General features: G+C 41.2%; 2 protein-coding genes across 8 annotated transcripts in view; one reads left to right on the top strand and one right to left on the bottom strand.

Moving 5' to 3' along the window:
* The window catches only part of LOC149322252 (COP9 signalosome complex subunit 1), a 24394-nt gene extending 19449 nt beyond the window's left edge, over positions 1 to 4945 (bottom strand). Inside the window, exons 1-2 of one of the 7 annotated variants that reach the window (XM_089537946.1) lie at positions 4839 to 4942; positions 1828 to 2031 (exon numbers count right to left, since the gene is read on the bottom strand). In XM_089537946.1, the coding sequence (XP_089394072.1) occupies positions 1828 to 2031; positions 4839 to 4871 (237 nt within the window). In that variant the 5' untranslated portion in view covers positions 4872 to 4942. Of the gene's footprint in view, positions 1 to 907; positions 932 to 1827; positions 2032 to 4480; positions 4750 to 4838 lie in introns of those variants that run through there. The other 6 variants (XM_089537955.1, XM_089537939.1, XM_089537931.1 and 3 more) reach the window with 6 other exon arrangements.
* Positions 4940 to 18307, top strand: LOC149322253 (beta-1,3-N-acetylglucosaminyltransferase radical fringe-like). Its single transcript, XM_089538024.1, has 9 exons — positions 4940 to 5157; positions 7264 to 8444; positions 9207 to 9255; positions 10147 to 10249; positions 10898 to 11051; positions 13114 to 13199; positions 13303 to 13468; positions 15176 to 15261; positions 15431 to 18307. Exons 2-9 carry the CDS (start codon positions 7944 to 7946, stop codon positions 15495 to 15497), a joined length of 1212 nt encoding a protein of 403 aa, XP_089394150.1. The 5' UTR covers positions 4940 to 5157; positions 7264 to 7943; the 3' UTR covers positions 15498 to 18307.

Genomic DNA, 18307 nt, shown 5'->3' on the forward strand with positions numbered 1-18307 from the left:
TTTATGGGATTTTATGGGTTTCTCAGTCTCCACATTTAAATAAAAATGTTTCAGATTAACCTAAAAAGAGAGGTTATCTTCTAGAGTTTCTAGAAAATGAGGTTGTCTCAATACTGCTTTTAGTCATTACAGGTAAAATATCTGGGCCTCTCAATTATCTCTACAGATCCCAAATAGTTATTGTTTCTTCCACTGACAGCAATTGAAAAAACAAGATATTGACTTCCAAAAATTTACCCAGTCCTGCATGCTGAAATTGCAGATATGATAGGAACACATCAGGACATATTAGCTATGTCAAGTGGGCATTGTTCCATCTATCCCCATCCTGTGGGAAGAGCCTTCCAGATGTTGCTGGACCTCTCCTATCCTCCCTGCCCACTGGCTATGCTGACTGGAGCTGATGGGAGTGGGGAGTCAACAATAAGCGGTTCCTCACTCCTGGTTTGTTAAGGGTAGCAGCAGCTCTCCAAAGTCTCTGGCAGACTTATCCAATCCTGCCTTCTTCTCCAGTCTCTCAGCTGCCATAGCCTGAATCCAGGAACCTCACATAATGTATGTGTTACGGCCTTTCATAGAAAATAACTTTGATAAGCAATAATTAACAGGACTGGTGCAGGAATACAAATACAGAACAGAATTACTCATATGGAGGACAGTCTTCTTTCATATGTGCTATACTTATTATTAAGGTCAGGGCTGGGAACACAGCTCACATGCACCCATGTCCATATTTGTGTCTGCTTCCAGATCTGTGTTGCTGTCACCAAATCTGTCACTGACTGGCAGGGGGGAAATCCTGCCTTTTCTCCTGCCCCTGAACTTGCAAAAAAAAAAAAATTGCCATTTCTTCTTTAAAACAATGTCTATACCCCTGTGTATACATCCTGGGAAAGTGGGTGCTCACCAGTGCAGCAGCAAACTTTGCCAATGACAGCAACTGGAGCAGCAGGAGATATTCAACCCCTGGGGTAAGGTTGGAGGGATTGAATCCCAGGAGTTGTCCATCCTTTGTTTAGGTTTTCAGTGAAGGCTTAACTCTGCTCCTAAGTTTATAGATGGGGTGGGAAGGTGGTCTCTTCCAGGGAGAATCTTTTCAGCAATGCCCCTTCATCTGTGCATCTCCTTCCCATGGCCCAGGTCACTGGCCTTCAGATACAGATAAAAAATGTTTTGTTGTTTTCCTGGCTTTAGTATGACCGACTATCATGCTGCCGTTCAAATCTTTTGATGGCTTTAGTGTGCTATATTTTAATATTACTTTTAAAACTTATAAAGAATTTTGTAATTTATCTTGTGAATCATAGTAGAAACACAGGATATAAATACAAAGATAAAACATTTAGCAGTTTTAACTGTATACTCCCAGATTCCATGCTCTTGGTCTGCCAATCCACTACCTGTTCTTGGATGATAGATCACAATTTTTTTTTACTAAGGGCCCGAAAGGACAGGCCAAAATAAAACTGCTTTGGGTCACTTTGGAGGTATGCTGTTTAAATGACACACACATCTTAAGAGACCAGAAGCTGCGCCAAAGCTGCGCTCCAGTCCTTAGGACGGAAGGGTGCTTTGGCATGGCTTTTGGACTCTTAGAATGTGTGCGTCAGTTAAACAGCATACCTCCAAAGTGACCCAAAGCAACTCTATTTTGCCCTGTCTGTTTGGGCCCTAAGTACTCAATGATACAATAAGATCACTTGCTATTTGAAAGAGAGATATTCATTTCAGCGAAAAGAATGGTTTTAAACAAATACGCCTTAATGCTGGTAAAACTTGAGTAATTTCTCACTCAGACTTCCCTGAGTGGTTTCTCCCTTGAGATACCTCATAGAGCAGGGTGCAGGCTGATAAGCAGGCACTCAGGCTGAAGTCTCCAGATGTACCTGGGAGGAAGAGGTCTGACCTACTGCTGCGAGGGGTGTTGTACAGATCTGTCACTGACGAAGAAGCTGAACTCGGAACTGAACTATCCCTCATCCTGTCCTGACTCTCTGTACCCCCTCGCCCTGACACAGAACTTGCTGGCTGCTAAAGGAAAGAAAGGAAGTTAATGCCTCTACAGTCATAAAAAAACTCATGCATGATAGGGCTAGAATCATTTGTTCTGGCTTTTTCTCTTTGTCACTGGAGGCCTTCATTAATTTCACATTTGTGTTATTGAGCCACATTCCCCAGTTGCATATAACCATATATTGTCACCTCAGATGGCACAGTGAAGCAACCCTAGAAAGATGAGATTGGACATGAAGATGATGTGTTTTATTGTCAACCAAAGGTTGATTAATAAATCATAGGACATCCTGACTTGCATTTATTGCCTGTAAACTGATAGATCATGTAAATAGAGCAGCCAGATCCCACTGATTTTTCTCCTTTATGTTGCCAAGGAGAATCAGATCTTGGCCAGAAAGCAAAACCCTATCTAGTCAATATTTCCACTACAGGAATTTTTCCTGATTGCTTATGAGATGCTTAAAGTAAATTCAAGAAACAATTAGCAGTAGGGAAAGAACATGGTCCAAAATTTATCAAACACCCATTACAAAGCTAGGAACTAGGAGCAGAATTGACTAAATTACAGTAAGTTAAGCATGGCCTAGCCTTCACCCCTACACCTGAACCACGAATGCAGTTAAATGTTTCATACATTCAGGAGGTACCATATTCCAATTCATCAGTGTTCTGAAGAAAACAAGGAAGTATGGCCCAATACCACATTTTGTTTTAAAGAAAAGGTCATATTTACATTCTGACCTGCCAATTTCAAGCTCAAAATACCAGTCTTGGGCTCAGCACAAAAGTTCACACTAGAAGAAACACACACTAAAAGTTTATAATGTACATTTTAAAGGATGCCCTATGGGATCTGGAACAGTGTAGAGTAACAACACTGCTCCAAGTAAATATACTATCCCACCTGAGGGTGAGAAACAAGACTAGACTGGGGAAGTGTAACTCATGAGCTGCACCTTGGAAGACAGGTTTCTTACTTTTCCTTTAACTTGTTTTGTCACACGGTACAAATGATATACAGTATTTCAGACACTGTGCCTCTGCTGATTTTGACGTTGCAGTCAAATGAATGAATGAATATATCCAACAAGGAAGCACACACAAAGAAGTCTGTTCATGCTTAATACTGTATCATCAGACTCCTGTGCCATTACGCCAAACTTTCAGCTGCTCATGAGTACAAGATATGCAACCAACACTGGAGTAGGACAACTGCTCCACTACTCAGTTACTGTATAATAATACAGTCCTTCATCATCACTGTAGATCACAGTGTGAGAAAGTGGAAGAATTTGGAATCTTTCAAAAACAAACATATATACATATCTGCCTTTCCAGCTTTCTACATGTGCTATGCCAGTGGTCCCCAAACTGTGCTCTTTAAGGGATTTTGGACTTCAGCTCTCAGAGTCCCAGACTGTTGGCCAACATGGATGAGGCTTCTGGGAGATGAAGTCCAAAATCTCTTAAAGGGCACAGTCTGGGGACCACTGCCCTATGCAGTTTGATTGTGATCGACAGTGGCAGCCTCACTTCTAGCCTGGATGTGTCTGTGATCAGCAGTGTAACGCTCCAGTATAGCAATCTTGCGCCGCTTCTGAAGAGAGAAATTTTTTTCAACTCAGAAGTTGACAGTGAAAGATCTTATGTCTATATCTAGCACTTCCAGAAGCTAGGCATTTTTAATGTTTTAAATCTTAAAACACCTCATCTTCACATACATAAAAGAAAATGAAAAGTGACCAATTCCCTCCGTTAGACATCATAAGGTCCTGTGCATCTGTGACGGGAAAGGCTCTAAGGCCAGTGTAACTGTTCCTCTGTGTGTCAGTATGCGTTTGCCTTCACGTCACTTGTAGACTTATGGCAACCCCATGAACTTCATGGGGTTTGTGAAAGAGAAGGCTTTCATGGCCAGCATCCATAGGTTTTTTTGTGGGTTTTTTGGGCTGTGTTCTAGAAGAGTTTCTTCCTGACATTTCGACAGCATCTGTGGCTGACTTCTTGAGAGAATGCTGGCATGAAAGAGAGTTGGGTATATATATATATATATGTGTGTGTGTGTGTGTGTGTGTGTGTACTGTGTGACCCTGGGTAGGGAGGAGTGATCTCCATGTTAATCTGTGTATTGTTCTGTGGTTGACTGCAGGGCCTCAGGGCGGGAGGGTATGAGGGTCTTCTCACAGGGTTTTCTTACGGGAAGAATGCTCTGGGTGCAGGTACGCTGTAGGAACAATGCAGTTTGACACCGCTTTAAGCGCCATGGCTCCGTTGTATGGAACCCTAGGGTTTGTCGTTTTACAAGATCTTTAGCCTTGAGGGAGGGAGGGAGGGAACCAGGGTGGTGTCAAAGCCGCATGATCCCTCAGAGGTGGTTTCACCAGTCCCTTCCTCTGAAATGTAGCCTCCTCCCCCAGCAGAAGCACCAGCACCTTGGGGGGCGGCCTCCCATCCAAATACTAACCAGGGCTGACCCTGCTTCGCTTGCAAGACTGTGTGGTTTTACTGATTGATTGATAGGGCCTCCTAGTGGTGTTCCTAGAAAAGCCCGGGCGGAGGAGGCGGGGGTCTCCAGAGGCCTGCTTCTAAAGCCCGAGGGGCGGCTCTGAGGCACCCCTTCTGCTCCCTCCGTCCGTTCTGCACAGGGCCCTGCCTGGAAGGGAGGCTGGAGTGACAAGCACATACACGCGCCCTCTCCCTCTCCCTCTCTCTCTCCAGCCAACGGCGGACGCCCAACGGACTTCTCCCGCCCGCGGCCCAAGCACAGCCCGCGGCCCCACTTCCCCGCCAGCCCGACCCCTTCCCCGAAATTTCCGCGATACCTGTAAATTAAAGACTTGAACGGGTAGCGGCATATTGACCCTCCCACCAAGCACTTCCGGGCCAGGACCGCCCTCCCGCTTCCACTTCCGGGTCGCAGTCCGTAGCTGGGTCACTCACATCCGCTCCACAGGTGAGCGAGGGAGAGCGAGACTCTTAAAGGGGCCGCGGCTCTTTTTCCTCGCAGCCACCCACCTCCAGCGTTTCCGGCTCAAGATGGCTCGGGCGAGGAGCTGGTGAGCCAGAGCGGCCAAGAGCCGGCGGCTTTAGGACCTCCCACCCAAGCCCACCCTCCGCCGCCTTTAAGGCTGCTCCTCGTAGGTAAGGAGACGCTTATCTCGCGAAGGAGGAGAAGGGGATGCCAAGGTCTGCGTCTTCCTTTGTTGCCATGGAGACGGGGTGGGTGGGGTGGGGGCGTTCGTTGCCATAGCAACCACATTCGGGAGCTCCTAAGGCTACTTCTGGTGCTTTCCGGCTCAGAAAGGCCTTTAAGGCCAGCCTGGCGCAGTGGTCTGAGAGTTGGACTCAAGGACTCTGGAGACCAGGGTTCGGGTTCCCAGCTCAGCCCTGGAAACTCAATGGGTGGCCTTGGGCAATAGGTCACACTCTCTCAGCCTCCTCAGGGGAAGGAGGCAAAGGCAAAGCCCCTCTGAAGAAACCTTGCCAAGAAAACTTAGGGAGTAAGTTGTGTAAACTTACGCTGAGAGCCAGCGTAGTGGGACTAGAACTCTCTGGAGAGCAGGTTCAAAGCCTGGCTCAGCCATGAAACCCACTAGGTGACTTTGGGCAATAGGTCACACTCTCTCAGCCTCCTCAGGGGAAGGAGGCCATGGTAAACCTCTTCTGAACACAAGAAAACCCCGTGATAGGGTCACCCTGAGTCAAAAACGAATTGAAGGCACACAACAACAATATGTAGAGGGATCTTGTGGCACCTTTGAGGCTCACCGAAAGAAAGAAGGTGGCAGCAGGAGCTTTCCTGGGCTTCAGCCTACCTCCTCAGAGGCAGATCCGAGAGCTCAAGCTGCCACCTTCTTTCTTTCTTTCAGTGAGCCTCAAAGGTGCCACAAGATCCCTCTACAGACTGATTCTACAGACTAACACCACGGCTATCACAACAACAACTGCTTTACACAGGGTTACACTGTGAATCTCCCTTCACCCAGAGTGACCAAATAACCACAAAGGAGGGCAAGGCACCACAAAAATGTACAACATTTAAGAAAAGTGGAGGACTTTACAAAATGAAAGTTAAATTAAAGATCAGTTTGTTTCATTTGGTTACCTCACAGGTACATTACACAGGCTGTATTTGATTATGTACTTAACCGTATTTTCCCAATGAACTTACCTTTGTTAAAATGCCTTGCTGGCTTGCATGGCATATTTATAGAACTCTTCTTAATCATGCTTAAAATGGAGGATGTTTTGGATTTCTTCCTGGACAGAAGCTTGAGATGTAGAGCATGTCCTGGGAAAGGAGGACATTTGGTCACCCTTCCCTCACCTCCGCTGTTTTCCTCCTTTGTGGGAGGAGAAGCAGTTGGTTTGAGGTACATTTAGCCCTTTGTGTTGAATGATAGCACCCTGGGTAATTTTACATACTTTTGCCCTTTGGGAAGCTCAGCATACTTAGGAGGAGCTGAAAGGCAAGCTTCCCAGCAGCCTGTTCTGTAAGACTGACAGTCTGATTCTGATCATAGTTTGGTATGCTTCAACCCACTGAAATAAATTGATTTACTGATAAATGTGCCTAATTCTGTCTGCCACTGTAGAATTAATGCGGTTTGACACCATTTTAACTGTCATGGGCTCCTGGTGATTGTAGTTTGTTGTGGCACTAGAGCTCTCTGACAGAGAAGGCTAATTAAAAAACAAAACCCTGCAGATCCCAGAATTCCATAGCACTGAGCCATGGCAGTTAAACCCATGTCAAACTGCATTATTGCTGCAGTGTAGATGCAGCTTAGGACAGACTTATTACCAATGAATACATGTCAAAACATGGCCATATTTTGCGTGTGGGTCTTTCCTTTTCTAGCTGTATGAAGCACCCTTTTAATGCTCTTGGGGATCTTTTCATCTGTTCCTTACCAAGAAAACTGAAAAGCATATGAAAAAGCATTGCTGAGAAACATACATTCATTCAGGTTCATTTTTCCTTTGTGACGTTGCATTAAATACACTATAGGTTATAATCTATAGGTTATAGAGGTAGAACCTTACAGTACAATGGCAATATGTTTTCAATAACTTGGGTTTGGATAAGGGGGGTCTGTTCTAATTGCATTTCATTTTCTTTTAGTTTGAAGCATAGATTTAATGTACTTTTAATATCTATTCATTTTGTTCACAAAACTGTAGAATGTGATAAATTGTATGGTGTCATAACACTGTCTGAACTCCTGTTATTGTTTTTTCCCCCAGTAAATCTTCCTGCTTTTTATGGCTGAGTTATGTGCCGCATCCACTGAAGATGAATGCAGATGGGATGTTGATAGTCGCATTGACAAGAAATGGCTGCATTTTACTAGTAGAGCCAGGCTTTGTATGCAGAATTTTTTAGTTTTAGTGTCTAGCCAGAAGACCAGAGAGTGCCACTGTATGAGATGCTGTAGAGTAGCTGCAAATCAAACAATACTGGAACAGATAGGCATGTGGTCTGACTCTGCATAAAGCAGCATCATATGTTTAGGAAGAAAAAGCTGTTTGTGCACACAGACCTGCCTCTTTACTGATTTAGACACAGCTTGGTTTCTGGCTCATGGCCTCTTTAAACATTCAGCTTATTAGCTGATATGCCATTTTAAACGTCTCCTGATAAAGCAAATTAATATATACTGTGGCTTGAGGGTTTTTTCCTCACACAGAACATAGGCCAACTTCTGTGTTTTACTATTAGGTTGACAAGTTTGGAGGTGAGAATCTGAAAGAAAAGTCAGCTCCTGTGTTGTCTGAGTACTGTAAAAATTATGCTATGTGGCCAGAAAATTCCTAGGATGTGACATTTGAACAAATTCATGATGAGTGTCAGAGGCATCATCATCATCATCACTTGGAAACAATGTTTCAACTGTACAGTATGGCAAAGGCCTTGGGGCTGAAGAATGAGCTTTTCCTGCATTCGGCTCAGTAAGATCTGTTTCCTGCTCTCTGTTGTTGTTTGTGCAGTTCTCCTCTTGCTAATTCCCAAATTTAAGACCGATTGGCGACCCAAAAGTTATCCACAGCCACGTCCACCACTTGTTTTTAATGGTTCCAGCAAGAGTGATACCCCACTTCAGCAAGTGGAATCCAGCTCAACTGATCATTTGGATGATGAGACTAACAATATGGTGCCCTTTATTAAAGATGAACTGGTAAAACAATGGAGCAATTATATCACAGATACTAGGAGATCCAGACTGAAAGCCACTGGTAAGATGAATGAGAGTCCAGTTAATCCATCAAACAGAAAGATGACAAACAATGTAGAACCTATCAAAGTTTCTGCTAAAGAAAAGCTGGAATTGAATGATGTCTTCATTGCTGTGAAAACAACAAGGAAATACCATAAAACAAGGCTAAACTTGCTCTTCCAAACATGGATTTCTCAGGCCAAGGAACTGGTAAGAATATATTTCTTCAGGAAGTGCAAAATTATTTAACTGTAAACTTCTTTCATCAGCCTTCTACCACAGTGCCTTTGAAAATTATGCACATGGCACACACAGCATATTTTGTTTCCATGCATCACTCTGAAGTTTAACATCTCCTCCCTTCATGGAGATGTGTAAGATATTCTTGCTCTTGTGCTTCCATTCTCCTGCCCCCATGATTATGTTAGGCAGAATTTTAATATGCACTTACGTTCTCCAAAACAGAGGTTCAAGCATACATTCAAATATCATGTGAGGATAGATTGTTGGATCGTGCAGACTGGTCCTACCTCTCATTAGTTATGTGCCTAAGACACTTCTCTCCTTTTCTCTACAGTCATTATACATGAGCAATGGCTATATCTACATGCATCACTGTATGTACAGAGTTCTTCCATGTGAAGAGACATCCTGACTGAGCTGGGAGCGTCTCTCATGTGAAGGATCTCTACATTAATAAGGGACACGGAATCCTCAATCTTTGTTTTTGTAGGAGCTTTTACTTGGCGGCAGGGGGAGGACTGATAACATTGGATGATGCACTTGGCTCTTTCTCTACCAAGTAATAAACTCTACTGCTGAGTAAATCTGTGCACAGGAAAAAGACACTTTATTTTACTGGAGGTTGCTAGAATGTCCTCTTTTTTATTGTTCTGACCAAAACCAATATTAGTACTGCTTTGGCATTTTCAGTAGGTAAAGAATTTCTTTGTTTTTGCATGTTTCCCACAGACATTTATATTCACAGACTGGGAAGATAGTGAACTACGTCTCAGAGCAGGTGAGCTACTTCCCAGGTTTCTTGAAGTTATCACTTTTTTCTGTTATTGGTAATGCATTGTAGTGGCCTGTTATAATAAAAGCTATAGAAAGATGGAGTCACTTTGGTTAAAAGAAAAATAGTTTTTAAAATGAGGTTTGAAAGCTAGAAAAGAACTAGAGCAAAGTAATAGGAAGCAACTGTGAAGGTTAGAAGGTTAGAAAAAAAGCTACTAAATTCCTGAAGGAGGGGTGAGGAGTGATGATGCAGTTATTAATGTATGCATATATTCCTGTCCTGATTGTAAGAATTCTGTATGTTTAAATTGTAATTAGCCAATCAGATGTATTGAATAAGCTTCGTCTAAAATAATATAAAAAGAGCCAATTTTGTATTATTTCAGGGCCTCAGCTTTTTGGAACTTTGAATTCCACTGAGTTCAAGTTTCCTTTGTTGACAAATTGGAAATAAACTTATGGATTTTCAATTTACTAGGTCCTCTTGTTAATTCTTTGCTCTGCCAGGCCTAGAACTTTAAAGTTTCCTGAAATTTCTGTTACAACATGTTAAATTTTAATCACCACCCAGTATTTTCACATGTACACTGTCACTCCCATCATCCATTCACACAGGTCCCATTTTTTTCATCTGTGCTTTCTCATAGCATGTATAGCATTTCTGAACATAATTATAGCATAATTATTATTTCATATCAATACTATCACGCTTGATGATGACTGTTTCTATTTCATATTCATATAACCTGACCCCGTCAATGCATGGGTAGATCCTGCTGTGCTGTATTTATTTGACATTTGAATATGCCCTACCTCTTCTTCATATGTGAGCCTCACTTCACTTGTTTCTCCTACAAATCATGTGGATTCTGTAGTTATCATCTTTATTTTCTAGAGGACCATGTAATCAATACCAACTGCTCAGCTGTTCACACCCGCCAAGCTTTATGCTGCAAGATGTCAGTAGAATATGATAAATTCCTGGAGTCTGGGCGAAAGTAAGTAAGACTTACTATTTAAATTGGAACTTATCTTTAAATTCTCCTTTTTGACTTTCAGTGAGTTAATATAAGCTACTATAATCATTGTTGGTAAGCATTAAAAATAATGAAATCACATTTGGTTGGAAAAAATGTGTAGCAATTAAGATAAGGTTCAGAGAAGCATTCCCAGGCCTTGCATAATTGTCGCTTGCCTCCCTGGACGAAGATTAACCATCCATTATGAAGCCAAGCCCTCCCTCCAGTCCATCTGCCTTGGACCAGGCCTTGGAGGTAGAGAGGAACTGCTGGACCTCATCCCCTTCCCCACCACTACTCCCTTCTCCTTTTGTGTGGTGTCTTTTTAGATTGTAAGCCTGAAGGCAGGGAACCGTCTAATTAAAAAGACTGTATGTACAGCACTGTGTAAATTTACAGTGCTTTATAAATATAGGTTAATAATAATAATAAGAAGAAGAAGAAGAAGAAGGTCTAATTTTATGTGTTTGAGGAAAGCTTCTCCATCCTCATCTCTCTGATCTGCTGTGTCACTGTTGTGATTCTGACAAATGAGGATTTCCTTCAAAGTGGACATAACAGAAAGGGCTAACTCTTAATCTTATATGACCTTGTACATACTTTTCTCTTGCTTGCTTTTCCTTGTAGGTGGTTTTGTCATGTGGATGATGACAACTATGTGAATGTGAAGAATCTCCTGCATCTTCTGTCTGCTTTCTCACACAGCCAAGATGTGTATATAGGGAGACCAAGTCTAGACCATCCTATTGAAGCAGCAGACCATGTCCGCAATGATGCATCAGTAAGCATGTTCTGTAATTGTGTCCTTATTTTCTTACACAAGTTATTGCACTGTCCCTATATTCTTATTTACCTTCATCGGGAATTCCTCTCTTCCTTTGTCTGTGGCCAGAATGTCCAGTCACACACCAACATATACTAGGGAATATGTCCCTAATGTACATGACACATGAATTTCTGCAACTATTTCCACTCAGATCCTTTACCAGGTTTTGTCTACTCATATTTTACGAGATTGAGATGGCAATTTGGGAATATTCAGTTCAAGTTTTAATTGTTTATAACCATAGGTCACCACAGTGTAAAAACAAAGAAGTTATGCAGATAGCAAATAACAAAGTTAAAATATAAAATTTCCAATACCATTTTAATACTACTAGATTTACCAATAAGAATTAAAATATACATAATAAAGTCATAGGGTCAGGAAGACCATACTTTTGGGAATGCCTTATAATAAATTTCATGGGCTTTAGCTAGTGCTATTAAGAAAAATGCAGCTCTTCTAGTGATAATAGAATCTTTATTAAATAACAAAAAGTCTATTTTTTGGCAGGCAGAGCAGTTTGGAAATATAGTGTGTAGCATGTTGAATAAAATGTGCACTTCCTAAATTTAAGTCATAGATTTCCTCCTGCTGTGAAATGGAGCAGGCCTATATGAACGATACATAATTGCCACCTAATCCACAGAGTTCCCAGGTGACAGTCTACCAGTGACATCTGTTAATCACACAGCTGCTGAAAGAGCTATCAGTGAATAGTAATTGTATGACCTTTTCACTAGAGATGTAGTAACTCGTTACAATTCTGAATAGTGCCTTAGAGGCGTCATGTATTTAAGCACTAGCTTGGTACAAGTAGAATAGGGCCTGCATGCAGGAAGGCCCCTACTCTGAACTCAGCATAGGAACTCACTTTTCTCTCTTCTTCTGTCAACCCCACCTGGACTATTAAAAATTTGTTACTTTCTTACTTATACAGCTGCCTTAGGAAAGTGCAGGCCTCTTCCGCTGTAAGCAAATTCTGTCCTTCATAGACATATAGATGCCACTCTACATCCTAATTCAGCTTATGTACAGATAGAGATTTTACCTGATGCACATCTTCATGCTGAGCAATTGCAAGCCTTGGCAAGCCTAGTCTTCTTGCATTTTTTTTAGTGTGATACTGTGCATTTTGCTAAGCAAAGGAGTTTGTTTTGTTGTTTGTTTTGAGTTACTCCTGCTGAGTGTTACTTCTCAGCTACAGGTAGTTTGTAAATACAAAACTCTAGAAACTGCATAACATAGGAAAGGATCTTCTTGAAAGAAAGTTAAAAGAATTAAGTTCTGCATTGTGGAACAAGAAACAAACTGATCTGTGGATGGTTAGACCATGATTTTGCTTAACACTTCATGCATTTTTATTATTTTGCATATGTTTATTGTTTTCCTCCTGCTTTTTGTGGTTCTGAAGGCAAATGCAGCTAGGCTTGCTATTCTGTCTTACCATGCAATTTTTATATTATTTGGACTGTGATACTTGCTTGTAAGTCCTATAGAACTCAATTTATTGTAGCAACTATATAAAGAGTTGAGAATCCATACAAGAAGCCCAACAGCTAGTATATAATTGGATATAAGCTAATATCTCTTCACTAGTATTATCCCTAAGCCTTTTGAAGTAAGATCATTATCTGTGTCTCCACAATAAATGTTCATCATAAAATGATTGACCTTTCTATCAAATTACAGTCTCCCTTCCTTTTTTGCGGGGGATTTGTTCCAGATCCCCTTGTGAAAATGGAGTTTTGTTTATATTCAAGCCCCATTGGCTTGAATATAGGTGTGGGGATGTGTGCACCATTCTTTCACCCTCCATATATCCCTTGCCCATAAGCGAGGGATGCAAGTCTGAAGACCGCAAGAACAGAGGGAGGACTGTATGGTGCAAATTAAACATATTTGGCTGTGCAAACTAAGCATTCTAAGATTTTACATTTCTTGGATCAAATCTGGCATGACTAGCTGATCAGAAAAAGAATACTTGGTTTTCCTGACAACTTTTTGTTTATCTTGCTAGACTACTGCAAAATTCTGGTTTGCCACAGGTGGTGCAGGATTCTGTATCAGCAGAGGCCTTGCCCTCAAGATGAGCCCCTGGGCTAGGTATGTCCAGTTGGGAAGCTGGTCACCTCCCTCACCCCACCCACCCCTCAAAGCTTAAGAGAATTTAGGAGGATTTCATTCTCTGATCCCTGTCTTTGGACAGCTTGGGAAGTTTCATTAGCACCGCCGAAAGGATTCGTCTCCCTGATGATTGCACCATTGGCTATATCATCGAAGGCCTGTTGGAAGTGAAATTGTTGCACAGTCCCTTGTTCCACTCTCACCTGGAAAATCTGCAGCGGTTGCGTGGTGACACTGTGCTCAAACAGGTAAGGACAAATAGACAAATATTACTTAGTCTAAAGAGATGCCTCTTCTCCTTGCTGTTCCATGAAAATACATACATTTATGTGGATTTGTAGTGGAATCTATTGCTAAAGGTTTAGGGCATATAATATTAACCAGGCAGGTCCAGCTCCATCAGGGCTAGCCTGGAAGAAGGAAGAGCCCTCCCTCCAATCCATCTGCCTTGGTCCAGGCCTCAGAGGGAGAGGAGAACCACTGGACCTCATCCCCTTTCCCTCCACCATCCCCTTCTCCTTTTGTTTCGTGTCTTTTAGATTGTAAGCCTGAGGGCAGGCAACTGATTAAAAATAATAATTATAAGCCGTCCTGAGAGCCATTAGGGCTGAAGGGCAGGATATAAATACCTAAATAAATAAATAAATAAAATAATAAAAACATACCGATGTGTCTCATGAAGATTCACCATGGAAAGCCCAAGAGAAAGAAATAATAGAAAAATGAAATCACAACAAGTATCTGAAAAAAAGCCACAGATATCAATGTTCCCTCAAGTTGCTGTTGTGGAATGGGACAGTCCTTGAAGATGATTTGTCAAATACATGTTGAAAAGACATTTGACTTCAGAGTGGGTTTTAATAATCTAATTTCAGTAAAGGCATTATATTTTTAAAAGAATGTCCTAAGTGAATGAGGATCAGAAATAGAGTGAAAGAAAAAGTAGGAAGTAGGGATACTTGGAGTGAGGGGAAAATAGCAAAAAGTATATGTGGGATATAACTGTGGATGGACCGAGGAAGGGCTTTAAAATGGCATTGGTGAAATGACCAAACCTAATGGCAAAGACACTCTTTGCTGCATATCCTGTCCTTGTAAACAGACCTTTTAGTGTTTATATTTATAATCTTTCTTTCACTTTGTGAATAAATATTGATAAAACGATGTATATGAACTTTAAATGTGTAAGAATGAAAGTACCACCACAGTCTTAAAAAGTACAGTTGCCCTCCATTTTCATGAAGGATCAGTTCCGGATCCACACACACCCGCAAAAACGGTAAATCACTGATATTCAAACTCCATTGGCTTGAATGATGGTGCACGCCCCATTTTGTCCCCCTCCGTTTGCTGACTGTATACAGTGAAGATGCCAGAAGCACCTGGAAGAGAAAGGAACTTGGCCAGCATAGAGAAAGGTCACTCACATGCTACCAGCCCACAAACCTCCATATGTTTTGGTACTGATAACACAATTTCCGCAGCTGATTTTAAACACCCAGATTAGTTGGATAATGATTTTGTATAATAGATTGCTCTCTGGGTCTGATTTGTAAAGTGGAAGGCAGTAGAAGGAGGAAACTCACACTATGGATGAAGTGATTCATTCAAAGGATCCATAGCCCTGAGTTTGCAAGTTCTGAGCAGGGCAAGTGATGGCCAGGACTCTTGGGGATCTCTCATTTGTAGGGTCACCATAAGTTGACTTGGTGGCATATAAGAAATCCTAAATTCAGTTCTTATATTACAGGAACAAAAATTATGGAAATTTGGGGTTTGCCGCTATCCTGTAGTGTATGTAGTATCTGATGTGATAAGCCTTATGATCTGTATCAGGCAAGTTAACAGTTGGAGGCTGCAACTTCAGTTATATGCTTTATTCTGTTTGTGTTTCTTTCTGTGCTTCTTGTCTAAACTCAGGTATAATTTCTTGGTCTGTATATATGTTTTTCCAGATTACTTTGAGTTATGGTGGTCCTGAGAACAAACATAATGTTGTGACTGTGGATGAAGTGTTCAGTGTACAGCAAGATCCAACCCGGTGTGTATATCACTTGTCTTCCAAATAAAGTCCATTCCTCCTGATTTTTAAGTCAAGAAATCAAAACATAAGAGCAGAAAGTATTTCTTTGTTGGTTTTATGACAAAAGTATGACATGATCTTTACAGATCAATTTTTAAAAAAATATTTCTTCTCTTTCTCTTTGCAGATTCAAATCTGTCCACTGCCTCCTCTACCCTGACACTCTGTGGTGCCCCCCTCTAATGCTGAAATGACAGCTACCCTTCCAGATGTATCTTCACTTTGGCCTTTCTTTGAATGAGCAGCTAAAGCTATCCTTGTAGCAAAATAACAAGGATACAAGTCCACAGGCACATCAGCCGTTATTGGAAATGATCTTTGGAAGAATCTCTAGTCTTGAAGTGCAGCATAACCCATATCTAGGAAGCTTCTTTCCCTGCTTTTCAAATGTCATAGATATCCTGTTAGCTAAAACCTAATCTCCACTGTACAGCATTTATAAAACCTCAGGAATAATACAGTCTGGCACTGTGGCAATGTGGTTGGGGACTAAATCTTTCTCTCAGTATGTCTGGATCAAAATAAGCTTTTGACATTGCAAATGTGAAAACAAAAATCGTCACTTCAGAATGATGCAAGCCTGTTCATTCTGCTTCAGCATCTGTATCTTTGTGAAACCATATTTGTAAAGAGTAGACTTCTCCTCTGCTTGTGCATATAAGATGGACCATTATCTACAGAAGACATATATCCCAAACTATCATTTTCTCTGCTCTAGGTTATAGCAGAACCTATTGTTTATATGTTTTTTAAAAGCCATCTTATGCGTAAATTCAATATCATTCTTTTGTCTAAAAAGATCTCTGTCCACAAACCCTCCATTTTCAAGTCCCAAATTGATTTGTCTTGGATACTCCATGCCCTAACCACTAACTGTTTCAAAATTGTTGAAATCCCTATCTATATTGGCTAGACCAGTGTATGCTTCTTGGTTTTTATATTGCATCTGGTTGCCATATCTTGGTGCATCTCCCAATCAATATGCTGGAATATGTGAAGTACAAATATTAGTAAACTCATGTTCAAGGAGATGGGTAACCATTAAAAGATTTAAGGGCCTTTTACCTCTTATAACTGGATGAACTTTATAAAAAAAGTGCTTCTGAGGCCCAAACTGAGAATGTTTCATACTTGTATAACTAACCTTGAGTCAGCATAGAGTGCACATAATCACTGTACAGGACTGGTGTAATCCTTCTTGTTAATATCATAGCAGCTTTCACCAAAAAAAAAAAAAAAAAAAAAAAAGGGGGGGGGGACAAGGTTTGCATTTGGGAATGTGACAAGGTAATACTGTGTGCCAGAATCCCAAGATAAAATAAACACTAGTTGATAAGTTGACAGGCTGTTAATAGATGTTTTACAGAATTTGTACCACTTCTGTCACCATTTTAAAAAAAAGATGTAACCATGGGTGATGATCCGACCCCTGAAATGAGGATATTTTGGGCGGCATCCTTTTACAAACACATGTAAGTTTCCCTGATGATGACAGTGCTGAGGTCTGTCAGCATCCTCTGGTCTCAGTGCTGCTGCAATCATTTGGTATCTGGTTATGGGGACATAGGCAGAAAGCCCTACAGTTTTGCCCACTCCCCAGTTGCCCACTCCCCAGGAACCACAGAATGGCTGTGTAGGGGGGCTTCAGAGTCAGAGGGTGGCATCTGACGCAGTCTAGCGTAGGTCTGCATGTAGACCTGTTATGCTATGCCGAGCCATACAGGATTATGGCCTTGGAGTGTGAAATCTTAAGGAAGTACTGGAAATGTTTTGGAAAACACTAAGTAAGTAACTCTAGTAGTTAGTGATGGAGGAAGTGTAAGCCCCTTGATCAAACTAATCCTTTCACTAAGAAGGAACTATAACCCTTACCTTAAATGTTTGTTTTGGAAGCTTTTGTGTCCAGCAGGCCTAATATATCACTGAGGAGCATGACTACCAGATGTGCTGGAATATTTCAATATCCAAGATAACAGTTATTATTACGGTTCCTAGTGTACTGATTGGCAGTACACTTGATACGGTTCCTTTTGAATCCTGTGACAGTAGCTGCATATACTGTTATCTGTGTGCCAAGACATTCCTGTTATAGTTGCTGCATCCTTCATTTTCCAAAATGGTTACTAGAGCAGGGTGCACAACTGTGATGTGATGTAATTTTCACCCCTGTTCTCCAGTAACAGGCAAAACTGTCCTATTTTTTGTGAAAATCTGCAATCAGAAGTTACTTCCATTGTGATTTTGGTTTTCTTGGAGGCGGGTTAAGTGTGCTTAGGATGTTTTAACCAAACTGCTGTTTCTGGAATCCTGCCAGAGCGGCAATTAATTTGCAGGGGAGAATTTTAACCTGGAAAATTCAGTGTTGGGTTGTACTTTCCCCACCCTGACCTAGAAGATGAAACAGGAAGTGTATTTGCTTGTCTTTTGTGAGGCATAAGAGGATATGAGAGTGCAGTATGCAAGCTGACATGAAATTTGCAGAGGATTTTCCCATTTTAGAGCCCTGATAGCAGAAAATGCTGGCGAACATGGAGAACTATTACAAAGATAATCAATAGTTGAGAGTAGCTTCTTTTCAGTGGTTGTCTCTTTCTTTTGGATATTTGCTCCTGCTACTGTTCAGCTATGTACCTCTTCCTTATAAATACCTCCCACTTCTTTTTGTTCATCCTCATCTCTGCTTATACCAAAAAATAATAATAATCATGTTTCAGTAAAAATTCAGATTTGGAAAAACCAATATCATGCCAATTAGTTTCAAGCACAATTGCACGATTAATTCTGAATGAACAAACTGGTTTCCTTGGCACATAATTTTGCATTTGAGATTATAGATTATACCTGGTTTTTGTCAGTGCAGAGCACTGATCCAAAGTGAAGTTTTAAACTGTTTGTTTGTGTGTGTTTAGTGTATTGCAGCCTCTGCTTCCATAAATGAATGCCGGAGCATTCTCAATTATGCTACTATCACTTTTCAGAAATAAATATTTGTTCAAGCATATAA

Source organism: Sceloporus occidentalis, unplaced genomic scaffold, assembly GCF_023333645.1.
Source record: "Sceloporus occidentalis isolate IW3139 unplaced genomic scaffold, rSceOcc1.0.p SCAF_1, whole genome shotgun sequence".
In the NCBI taxonomy this organism is placed as follows: Eukaryota; Metazoa; Chordata; class Lepidosauria; order Squamata; family Phrynosomatidae; genus Sceloporus; species Sceloporus occidentalis.